Here is a 13,013-nt window from a genome sequence, read left to right as displayed (position 1 = left end):
AAAAAGGTTAAGTCTAAACAGAAACAGTTTGTTTGTTTTTAAAGGAGATTGCACATGCAATGGTAGGAGGTCCAGTTTGTTTGGAGTGTGAAAAAATGAGAAAGCTGTTGACAAAAATCTGAAAAGATTGGACGATTGCACGAGCTTCTAGGACAGTCCCTAACTTCAGCTCATCAGTTTCCAGGCCACTGTCAAGATGTGCAAAGTGCCATGAGGCTATTAGAACACCTGTGGAACATCAGTCAAGCTTTGTACTGCATCAAATAGTGAAAACTGATGAAAAGTCATTGGTTGGTGATGATTGGTCATATGGTTGGTGTATATTTTTCTTATTGTCAAATCTCATGTGCATAGCCAAACCGACAATTAACTCATCCTACTAACAAGTATTGTGTGTGTATTCAAAGCCTGACATATCTTATTCCTCTGTGCTGTAGACTTCTGTTGATGTCCAAAAACTAGCAAAAACATGTCCATGACCCACACCGTTGCACTGGGTGAATTATTCCTTCATTACAAAGAGGGCACTGTAGTTTGCTTAGAAACAGCTCCAAAAACTAATGACACTGATCCCATTTTCAGTCTCCTAAGAATATTTCTGAGGCCACTGCACTGAGGAATGAATCTTGCCAGATGTCTGAATATTGACCAGCAATCACCCACACCACCGTGTTATTGGCCTATAGCCTATTTGTTTAAATGCTCTCATCTGCATCATATTAAGTCCTGTGAATCTAACTACTATGAAGATGCAAGATATGAAGTAGCCTTTTTATTATATTTATTCATTTTTTAAAGGCATGCTTTTTTATTATGATTTGACTATCTATCCTTGAATGACAGCAGAGATTCTCTATAACTGAAGTAAATTCCACTAATTCTACCTACTTCTTCTGAGCGGTGACTCTGAGAAGAAGGGGTGTAATGTTTGTGGTAAATTGTGTCAATTGGGTGACAGGTTGGGGGAGGGAAGGAGGGCGAATATCAATGCAAAAACTGAACTGAATACTAATGTATTTGTATTCTTTTACACTCCAAGTAGCTTGGCCGTAGACTATGCAGCTGATGAAGCTGATGTCTGATGTCTACATGTCCCAAGTCTCAACGACACATTGTATCGACTGGACCTGACCAGTGTCTCAACCATCTCCTCCTCTACTGTCCAGTATGATTGACTTTCCGGCTGACAGCAATTTCAGCAGCTGACAGGAGAGACGCTCCACAGTGCATTTGGATTTTTTACCTGAACTAATACCAGGACGCAAACTTTTTATTTCTCTGATGTCTTAACATCACTAATGATGAACAACAGCATTAAAACACTAGTCTTGCAGGTAAAAAATGCAACTCATAGCTGCTCTATCAGTTTAGTGTAGGTGCACTTGATTTGACTGTAACTGAGGTAACCGGGTGGAGATGACCCTCCTGAATTTGCACCCAAAATGCTGTCAAAACTTTCATGTACAATTTCCACAGCAGCCTCCATAATCATCAACCAGGAAAGAGGCAGAAAAAAAGGTGCATGGAGGCATGAGCACGGCTGCCAAGTCTCACACACTGACTGAGACTCATGCAATTGACATTTTTCACACGATCTCACGCCACACGTCCATTTTCTCACGCAGTGAAAAACAAATTCATAACTGATAACATCACAGCACAAAAAGAGGACAGTTATTCAGACCAACAGGGGGAAAGCAAGAATATACTCAAATCTATTATATGTATTCCCATGCATACTGCTTAGAGTAATCTCAGTCAGCGTCTCTCCCTTTCCCCTCGTGCCGGTCGCACTCAGGCAGGAGAGTAAGTTACTATGGTTACAGGGGTGCTCTGTGTCTCTGTCACTCTGAAACTTTCTCACGATTCCCAATAATGGGTTTTTAGGTAAGTTGTGAAGCAATTTCATTCATCCAAATTTGTTGCAATTGTTAGACTTTGAAGATGGCCTTGTGAGTATTGAGAATAGCAACCCTCAGGTTTAACATTGTTTAACCAGGTATAATTATCCAAAATCATATTGTGACACATTGTAAGGCCATTTAATTTATATAAATTGTTTGTCCTTGAAGATTGACCTTGAAGATTACCTAGTAGCCTGAAACCTACTACCATTTTAGGCTGCATAATTTTTTATAAATATAATTTAAAATTTTTATGAAATAGTCATTCTTCTTCTGATTCCCGTCCTGATCCACCCAATTGTAGGATATGTCTTTCCAAGTTTGCTCCCCCATTTTAAAACATAACCAAATGCCCATGGTGAGGAGCACCATCTTATTCTATGTTTTGAAGGAAAATATTTGTAATATCTGGAGTGTATCAAAAATGCTACCCAGTTAAACACAAATTAGCAAAAAAAAACCAGAGAGAGGTCGAGTGGGTCAACTGATCATATACTAGGTTTTGACCTACTCTTGATTGATGATCACTGTGAAAAACTGGCAAAGGGAAAGAAAAAACATGGTCCTCCTCCCTCCTCAGATGAAATGGATTTCATTTTCCACATGGCTTCATTTTATACAGGGAGGCTAACTGACACAATTTATAACCTTCTTCCTTTCCCAGGCTGTGGCGGTGCACCCATTCAGCAGTCGAAGCCTGTCTACATTCTGCAACTCCAGCTCCATTCATTAGTGCTCACAGACTTCAGCCTTGAAGGGCCAGCTAAATGTTACCATGTGTGACAAGAGCAAATGAGAACAGGAGAGAAAAAAGGTGGGGGGGGGGGCAATATGATTAAAGCTTCTTTTGTGTTCCCACAATAACAAAAAGGATAACAAAAGAAGCTTTATCATATTGCCCCCCACCCCCACCACCAAGCTCACACCATCATTTGAAAAGGAAGAAGCCTATTCAATCTAGTGAAGGTATTTACTACAAAACTGATCCGTCATGGCGTCATCAGGCTCCTTTAGACTTTTAATCCATCTTTTAAACTGTTCTTCACACCTATACAGAAAAAAACCCATACAGTAAAATCACTTTCTGATCTGACACCCCTATCAGCAGGACTGCATTGTTTGTCTGTTCCTTCCAAAACAATTACCGATCATTGTTACAAAAAGATTCATATCAGTGTTTTCTGATCTATTGTTAAGATCTCTATTGTTAAGGTTTGGTTATGTTTACGGTCATGTTATGCTCAATAATAATTCTTTGTACAATGTGTCTTAAGATAAATGTGTTTATAGCTATTCCAAACAGCCATAATGGAAGGTGACAAGAGTGAAAGCCTACCATCATAGAGAGAGGCCAGATGTGATGATCCCATTCATCACATTTTTACTTTGGCATTTGATGTAAATAGTCTCCTCAATCATTCTCTGGCTGTCCACTGATTCCTGGTTGATGACTTTGACCCCTTCCTGATGACTCCACTGATATTACTGTCACATGTGTCATACACCTTTCAAATCTTCTTCTCAGCAGTTGTCCCGTCTGTAGGATGTACGCACAGAGATCTTAAGGTGTTGAATGGTTAAAGTTAGGGTTGGTGGTATGGGCTGTGTTGGGCCTCATACTCCAGTGCATGAGACCAAGGCAGGCCTGCATGCAAGTCACAAAGCCTGACAACAGGAAAGGGCACCAGGAAGGACAGACAAAGAGAGTCCATTTCGGACTCCATATCCCAACATGCACTGTTCAGTTCGCACCTAGGTGCTAAACCGGAAACGAACGGTCTCAACAACAGTCTCTCAGTGGCAGAGATGCTCCAGCACAGAGGAAGTCATGGTAACACAGTAGTGACATAATTGCCCCTTTAAAAAATGAACGCACACAGAAAAACACACCTTTCCCAGTTGAACTGAGCTGGGGGTAAGTTCTGTCCCTCCACGAGCCAGCTTCACTAAAGGAGGTAACCCCATGCACGTGTTTTTCCCTCACTGACTGGAAGACTCTCCCCGGATGAGACAAGACTTTGCCCGTGTTCACCCAAACTCCACCCCTGGATACAAGAGAGACTGCTGCTGCAACCAGCGCTCTCACCGCCTGAAGAAGGAAGAAACAGATTTTCTTCATGAAGACATGGAAAACTTCTCAGCCCCACTCTTCTTCAACTGGGTCGACTCTGCTGTTTTCTCTGCCATGCTGCCGAGGATCAGCTGCCGTGAGACCCACCGACAATACAAAGACAGCCCCGTCAGTATCCGAGCTGAGGAACCAAGCCGGACCAAAAGACGGACTTAACACACACACCCTGCTCGCTTTCTGAAGCGAGCCTCAGTGCTGTTGTTCTTTTCAGCTTTTAAGCTTTGTTTGTTGTGTGAATTGATGGACCGCCGAGTCCCTTTGTTCTGCTATACTCTGAGGAGTATTTAAAGTTTGCTGCCTGTTTAGTTGTGTTCACCACACTAGACTGTTCTGTGTTTGTCCCGTTCGGGACTACTGCTGTGTTTGTGCCACCGTGAGTGAAAAAGTAAGTTGCTTTGTCGATCAGAAACCAAACAATGTGCATTACAGACTGCCATCCGTACGCGCACTCTCTGTGGACAAAGGAACCACTTCTCTCTTGCTTTCCCTCCTCTTTCTTCCCTCTCTTGTGACTAACCCACACACACATGCGCGCACACACGCACATATACATACACATCGCTTTTAATCATCTGATGGTCAGATAACGTCGGACAAAGCACTGCTCTATGCTCTAAGTTGAATGAAGCACTTGTTAACTTTGTTAATTCTGCTAAGTTTAATAAACACTGTTATATCTTTAAAGAGGAGTCTTTTGTCATTATTGTGTTTTTATATATTGTGAATAGTGGCTGATTGAGGGAGTCAGAGCTCGAATTCATACCTTCTGTGTTCACCTGTGAATGTTGATATCCCTCAGATATTAACATTCTAGGTGAAGGTGAACTCCCTTATCAGACTACCTTGTTTGGTTATTGGTCCCCATTTCCAAGTGGTGCCCTGTAATTATTAATTCATATTAATAATTCTATTAATTTTTATACTTAATAATTATGGATTATTGCTAATAACCAGACACACTACTACCAGCACCAACAGCTGACTCTGTGACTTTTCTGTTCAGATGTTCTGACAGTATAGCGATGTAAGAGAGACCCACTGGGGTACTTCTGGTGGTCTCTGTTGATTTGACTGTTAATGATTGACTGAGTCTGTCCTAGTCTAAGTCAGGAAATTATTCTATTCCGCTATTCCTTGTGACTGTTGGCCAGATCCCACCTTCCCTTGGAAATGGTTCAAAGTCATTAACTAGGGGTCATAAAAAGATCAAGGAGGCCAAACACAATCTTTGAACAGAAACAGGGCCAGTCTTGGTTAGCAGGAAGAATTATTGACCCTTGACACAATCTTAACTGTATACTTAGCCATTCATCTGAAAACAGAAAGACACTGAAACAGTAAATAACTGTTGTAATAGACAGAGTGATCATTGAGCTTCTTGAAAACCAAGGCCATAGCTGTGTCAAGATGACATACAATATTTATTTATTTCAAATTTAATAAGAGGATAAATCCCTTGAGATGCGCCATCTCATTTTCAAGGGGGTCCTCAGGCACAAAACATGAAAGTTAAACATTTAAACAAAAAACAAAAAATAAATACATAATAGTAATGATAATAGATTCAACAATCCAACAACACAAAACAATCAACAGAGTAACATCAACAAGGACATACACATAAGGGCACTCCCACCATCCTAAACCACACCCACTACATCTGTTACAAGTGTCATCTGTACAAAAAATAAGCAAGAAATAAAATAAATAAACAGACCAAATAACATTATGTTGAAGTCAACTTATAAACTAAAAAAGAAGGCATACAATCAAAAACAAGAACTATATGCATTTCTATATGCATTTTTGCACTCATTACTGATGGTTTTTCTTTAACACCTTACCCAGAATTACGACAAATTCTCTATTATTCATGTCGTCCATTCAAATACCTGAAAACCCAAGTGTTCACGTATTTGAGCCAAAGTGTCCATCATTCTGGATGCCATTAGAGAAAGTGGTATAAGAAATGGAGTAGAGAATAGTGAGGGTGAAGAAAAAGGGTGTGAATTGTGCTGCTCTGCCCTTCTTTTCCATCATTCGATCTCATAACCCAGTCTGTGAAAGAAAATGTTTAGCCTGCAACACAGTTTGTCTGCGTTGCTATGTGTACAATAATGCTACGAAGAAAAACTGATGATTAGACTGACAACATTAGGTTCAAATTGGGCTTCTCAACTGATTATTCCAACCAACACTGTTGGTTAGCCTTAGTTTAGCTGAGTGTTAATGAGGAGAGATATTCAGACTATTAAATTTAAAAAGTGTTTTGTCTTTTTTTTTTTACAAGAAATAATTTGGCTTGGAGATCTGGTAGCTGGCAGTAGCTGAAACTTTATTGGGATCTTGTGCTATATGCATGTGTTGTAGCTTCTGGTTGGGTCATGCATCAACTGGAATCCCACTGGAATGACAGGGTTTGAGGTTTTGCACAAGCTGGTAGTGGTGTGGCTGAGATAAAGCAGGCTATCAAAGTGGGAGAGCTAAATGACATTTTTATGGCTTGCATCTCCCAGGATCTCACAGCACCTCCCAACCACCTCAGCCCTGTTCCCACACAGCCACAAATCAGAGCCCAGTTATGCATTCACACCGAAAAGTGGCCCGCACCAGCGAACAGAGGGAGGCTGGTGGATTCCTGGAGTGTGAGGGAATGCTGGGGGTGGGGGTCCTGTGTCATGTTTCACTCACTTATTACCATTCTGTTTTCATTCTCCCTCTGATGTAGAGGCTCTTGCCAGCACAACACACAGAACACCTAATTGTCTGCTACATGTGAAAAGACATGGAAGAACTTTTTTTTGTTTTCCTTTATTTTTTACTTTGGAAATAACTCACCTCTCTCACCTCTTTATTAGTAAAAAAAAAAAAAAACACTCCTGTATTTACGGACAAGACTTTGTCCGTAAATACAGGACAAAGTCTTTACTCATGTCATAAGTAAAAACACCAGGCGCCAGATGCAAAAAACTCATGACTAAAACTGTGTGTACGCACAAAGCCAGAAATATGCATAAACATTCTTTTCGCCAGATTTATAAAGCCTTGCTTACGCATGGTTCTGTTTTATGAATCTTAGTCATTGGGGAACTGAGCTCACGTGCACAAGCCTCATTTCCACTCCCATAATTAACCATAAACGGATGAAGACACACCCTGAATCAGCCGTTTTCATATCAATTTGCCACCTACCCCACCAATCTCTATAGCTGTCATTGAAACAAATGACAGCTGTAGAGAGAGAAGAAGTGCAATTTCACAGATTGTGTCACACCAGTGAGGTTCTCCAACAGCCAGTATAGCGGTCATTATGCGCGGTTGTGCAGCTCTTTACACGTCCATATCATTAATTCATCACATGGACCTGTAAACCATTGTCAGCAGTGATAGCTCAGAAATGTAATCAATGATTAGTTTGTAGCTCTCATATCTATACCAACTTTACAAGGTGTGCCACAACTAAGGATAAAATAAAAAGAATGATAAGAGCAAAATAAAATGTCGACTCCTATGTAAATTAAAAGAATGATAAAATTAAACACAAAAGTAATTAATAACTGTTAATCAGTGTTCATAAATGTGCCTTTGATTGGCATTTTACAAATACCTGTGGAAACGCCAAAAAAAAAAAAAAAAAAAAATCATAAAATCAGTGCAGGTGGTTATCAACCTAAACAACATTTTACGAAAAGATTCTGTCTCTCACCTCATATTTCATCTCCACCTCATCACATTACCCTCAGATTGCATAGGAAAAACGTGTACACCTGGTCTAAAGAATGCGTGAGGTGCGCACATTCCCACCACTCACCCTGTGTTTATAAATACCAGTCTATGTGTGGGAAATGGCATATGCATGGTTTTTGTGTGTACATATCGTTTATGCATCTGGCCCAAGCACTTGTTTGAGCTTTAGCTACAGGCAGACTTCCTGTTGCAGAAGCTATACAGATGTTCCAAGCCTCTGAGATGTTTGACGAAAACCATCATTCCATCACATAAACTGATGACAAAACCAATATGTGAACACACCAGTATGAGACCAAAAGTATGAGACCTGAAAATAAAAAAGAAGTGCAAGATCCTATGTTTACCTGACACTGACCTCTAGTGAATTATAACTTGTCTGTCAGGAGCAAAGTCAGATGTAGCAACCTCTCAAGGAGGAGGTTGGGGTGGATGGATGGGTCAAAAAGCAACTTTGCAACTTTGACACAGGAGACCACTGTTTTTTGTTTGTTTTGTTTCCTACTGTTAGTTGTTCTTTAACATTCTAACTTCAACCAAGTAATTTAATCCCAACAATGATCTTTCCCTACAAGTCGTTTTTGTGTCTAAACTTAAGTAACCTTAACCATAGCTTTGCCCATATGTTTTTTTTGTATCGATCATTTATAATGGTTCTTAAAAGGCACTGACAAAGTGTCATTCTCCCGATAGCAGTGTCAGATCAGAAAATGCTTGTATGTGTTGTTTTGAAGGGCAGTAGCAAACAATGCATTTTGCTGTTCAGTTTGCAGGACTTGTTTCATAATACAGATAACATGATCAGACTGAACAAAATCATGTTCTTCCTTCAGCACAATTTGTAGAACAGACCTTAACCCAAAACACCTTTCCTTATAACATCTTCCTTATGAGGGAAATAAAATGTTTGTTTTACAACATAGGTATCTTTTCATAGTTTCAGCTATCATTTGTAGTAGTTTGAGGCATTTGTGCTTTTGGGTGTGGCTGTGGCTCAGGAGGTAGTGCTGGTTGTCCACTAATCGCAGGGTTGACAGTTGGATCCCTGGGTCCACATGTTGAAGCAAGGGCAAAGGCAAGACTCTCAAACCCAAGTACTCCAGATGGTGAGGCCAGCACCTTGCATGGTAGCTCACTACCATAGTGTGTGCATAGTTGAATTTAAGGCAAAATGTAAAGTGCTTTGGATAAAAGCACAATAAAAATGCAGTTTATTGACTTATTTACCATTTTATCGCCAATTTGTTTGGTGAAATCTGAGGGTGCACCACTGATAGCCATTAACCTCCAAAAGGGAAAACATCACAAGTGGCCAGACATCCAGATGAGTTTTATACTAAATAAATCCCCTATTCAACCCAATATCTCTTACTGCATTAGCAATTTAATATCGCAGTGAATGTACAAATTTGGAGTGTTTGTAAAAACTGTTCCTGTCATGGGGCCATGGCAGCCTGTTGTAGCAGCTCTGTGTGCCTGTGTGTACCTTTTCGTTTCTTTCTGTGTCTAAATATGTTGTTGATGCCTGGGAACATCAAACAACACTACGATGCTTACACAGTGGCTTGGGTATGCACTACTACTCTCCATCAACTTGGAACAACTTTTAGATACAGTAGGAATTGAATTGAAGAAACTGAAGAGTTGGTTTTATTCAAGTAAACTAACAATAAATTTACACAAAACAAAATTTATAATATTTGGGAATCGTTCAACTACCTCATGCAAGAAAGTTATGATTAATGATGTACACATCGAAAGAGTGTCTGAAATCAAATTTCTTGGAGTAATAATAGACAATAGATTATGTTGGAAGCCACACATGAATTATATTAAAGCAGAAATATCAAAGTCAACTGCAATATTATATCAAGTCAAAGATCTCTTAAATCAACCATAACTATACACTTTGTACTGTTCCTTCATACTCCCATAAATTATCTATTGAGTGGAAGTGTGGGGGAACACATACAAGACAAACATAGATCCAATCTTCATCCCCCCAAAAAGAGCCATAAGAATCGTAAATAAAACCACTTACAGAGAACCAACAAACCCACTCTTCATCAAACTAAATGCACTATAATTCAAGGATCCGGTTGACTTCAAAACTATTCAAATCATGTACAGAGTAAAAAATCAGCAGTTACCAAACAGTATCCAAAGGTTGTTTCAAATGAGGGAAAGTAAATATGATTTCAGAGGAATATGTATGTTCAAAAAACAATTAGTGAGGACGAATGCAAAACTTCATTGTATCGCAACAAAGGAAGTTAATCTATGGAACAACTGTAGTGAAGAAATGAAGACATGTAGAACATTAAGTAAGTTTAAACAAATCTTTAAAAATAACATTGAACAGATACAGAATGAATGAACAAAGAGGTGGACTGAAATAATATGATTTGGTACAGGGTGTCTTTTTGATTTGTGTTGTTTTTGTTTGTTGTTATTGTTTCTATGCAAATGTTGTATGATGCAAACAGCTCCACAGCCCTGCCTCCTCTTGGCAGATCAGACCACAGTCTGATTCTGCTTACACCAGCATACAAGCCCATTGTTCAGCAGCAACCAGTTACTGTGAGGACAGTGAGAAAATGGTCTCATGATGCCATGGAGACACTGTGGGGTGCCCTAGAAGTCACTGACTGGGATGCTCTATATAGACCACATGGTGAGGACATTGATGGTATGACTGACTGTGTTTTTGGTTATATCAGTTTTTGCATTGATGATATCATCCCCACAAAAGTAGTTTGCTGCTTCCCCAATAGTAAGCCCTGGGTGACAAATGACCTGAAGGTCCTGCTTAATGAAAAGAAGAGGGCCTTTGGGACAGCAGAGAAACAGGGTGAGGGATGTTTGGAGTGGAATGAGAGAGATCACCGGCTTCCAGAAAAAGGGTGGTGGAGCTGAGGGGAATCTAGAGCAGGCAAACAAACCCATCCAATATTTTAACAGGTTTAACAGCTTAACCTCCCACATAATGAAGGTCATGGTCAGACTGGTCCTAACAGTCCTTCATTAGACCCCATGGAGTTTGCGTATCAGCCGCAGATGGGTGTTGATGACGCAATTATATTCCTGCTGCAGAGGGCCACCTAAACAGACCCAACAGCTTGGTGAGGATCACATTCTTTGACTTCTCAAGTGACTTTAATACAATCGAGCCCAGGCTGCCAAAGGAAAAACTGGAGGTTATGCAGGTGGACGCCCTCATGATCTTATGGATCGAGGACTATCTGAAAGGCAGACTGCAGTCTGTGAGGCTATAGAGGTGTGTGTCTGCATGCCTGGTGTGCAATATCGGGGCTCACCAGGGAGTGTGCTGTCTCCCCTCCTGTACACCCTCTACATATCAGATTTCAGGTGCATCTCTGAATCATGTCATCTGCAGAAATTCTCAGATGACACTGCCATTGTGGGATGTGTGGAGGATGGACAGGAGGGGGAGTATAGGGGCCTGGTGGACCACTTTGTGAAGTGGTATTGGGAAAACCACCCGCAGCTGAACATGGCCAAGACCAAGGAGACTGTGGTGGACTTTAGAATGAAGGTCCTTTCTAAACCCATTCCTTTTTGTAATGCTCATTGAACACCGCTTGCTCATACCTTTAATCTGTTAACTCCAATCCATTAAATTTAATTCTTCTTGGATTTAGTTTTCTCTTTTCATAACTTTATTACATCTATCTATCTATCTATCTACAGAATAAGGTATAGTGTGATGAGGATGTTATCCTGCAAGTGTTTGAGTGTTTGTTGCATTTGTGTGTGTGTGTGTACATGCATGATCCTTTGAGTTTCTTACCTGAGCAGGCTTTTTCTGGATGACTTGCTGTGGCTGCAAGAGCAGAGGGGAGAGTTTAGTGTACTCCTCCACAGTTCATATCATTAACAAGAAGAAGTTCCAGTATCTTAGCTGCTGTTTACCAAAATGTCACATGATGGCTAGACAGAACTCAGTATGATTCACAAGGATTTTACGCCTATTGGTTCTCTCATTACTCACCATGTGCTTACAAGCAATAATCTTTAGAAAGATACACATGGACAACAAGCCAAACAAAGATAATGAAACATAAACATATCACTATTACGTACAAGCAAATGAGTGAAAAAATAGATACATGAATATAGAAACAACAAGTGGACAACATACAATGTCTATATACAGGTGAAACTGTTTCTGTTAACTGTAAACAGGATACAAATAGTACATAGGTGAAGAGTGCAAGGTGTACTGGGATAAATATTGTATGGGTAAAAAAGTGATAGGTTATTTTATATACAAACTAATGTAACACATTGGCTACACTTTGATTTGTGCATATACTTTCAGTACCCCTGTGTCATACTGTCATACATGTCTGCTGTATGAAAGTGGTATCAGTGTCAGTGTAAAGTGAGAAAGATTGTCAGATTTTCTGTTTCAGGAAGTCATCGAAATTGTCACAAGTAGCACACCAGTTCTGTCATTGGAAAGGGGACTTCTGTTTCTGTTAGACAATCCAAGCATATAGACTGTGAAGTCTCCAATCCATCCAACCTGCATGGGTATGGAGTGTGGGAGGAAACGAGAGCACAGAAATAAACCCCTGCAGATACAGGGAGAGCATTCAAAATCAACACAGAAAGGAGCCAGCCGGTCATTGGATTTGAAATTACAGTGAGGTGACAGTTCTAACCACTGCACCACTGTGTCATGGGTGCCCTAAGAATTTGAGTATTGTCCTAAATATTTTCTATGGCTACGCCAATGAGATGAGATTTGTGCTTGTAGTTTTCTTATACCACTGTACGTGGACTTTGCTGAGATACAGTGCTGTGTAAAACTGATAGAATTACAATTTTAATCAGGAAATAGATTATCAAAAAATAAATACACAACCAAACCTGACCATGCATGAAGTGCCAACCTTTGGTATTTGTCATTTTTCAATATTAATTACATGTGCTATGGACACAGTTCAATTCGTACTGAAGGATACCTAGGATCCCATACTAGGGCTGTGCGAAATGATGATATATATCATGTGACGAGAGAAAAATGTCTATAATTTCATATAATGCTCTATCGTTTACATCGTTGTGATGCAAATCACACTCTTTACAGCAATATTTTTCGTCATTTGGAACTGTCCATCTTTTGTGCAGATTACATTGATAAATTACCCTTCTTGGCTTTTTACTCGCAAAGCTTTTACGGCATTTACAGTAACATAGCGAGT

The 13,013-nt window shown here is 39.9% G+C and overlaps 1 protein-coding gene across 2 annotated transcripts in view; it reads right to left on the bottom strand.

Moving 5' to 3' along the window:
• Nucleotides 1–13,013, bottom strand: part of hmga2 (high mobility group AT-hook 2) — a 106,270-nt gene that overhangs the window by 2,601 nt on the left and 90,656 nt on the right. For both annotated transcript variants that reach the window (XM_042403588.1, XM_042403593.1), the window contains one exon: nucleotides 11,594–11,626. In XM_042403588.1, coding sequence (XP_042259522.1) covers nucleotides 11,594–11,626 — 33 coding nt within the window. The remainder of the gene's footprint in view (nucleotides 1–11,593; nucleotides 11,627–13,013) is intronic.

Source organism: Thunnus maccoyii, chromosome 23 (genome assembly GCF_910596095.1).
Source record: "Thunnus maccoyii chromosome 23, fThuMac1.1, whole genome shotgun sequence".
Classification (NCBI taxonomy): domain Eukaryota; kingdom Metazoa; phylum Chordata; class Actinopteri; order Scombriformes; family Scombridae; genus Thunnus; species Thunnus maccoyii.
The sequence above is the reverse complement of the archived record's forward strand: the minus strand, read 5'-3'. Positions and strand labels throughout refer to the sequence as shown.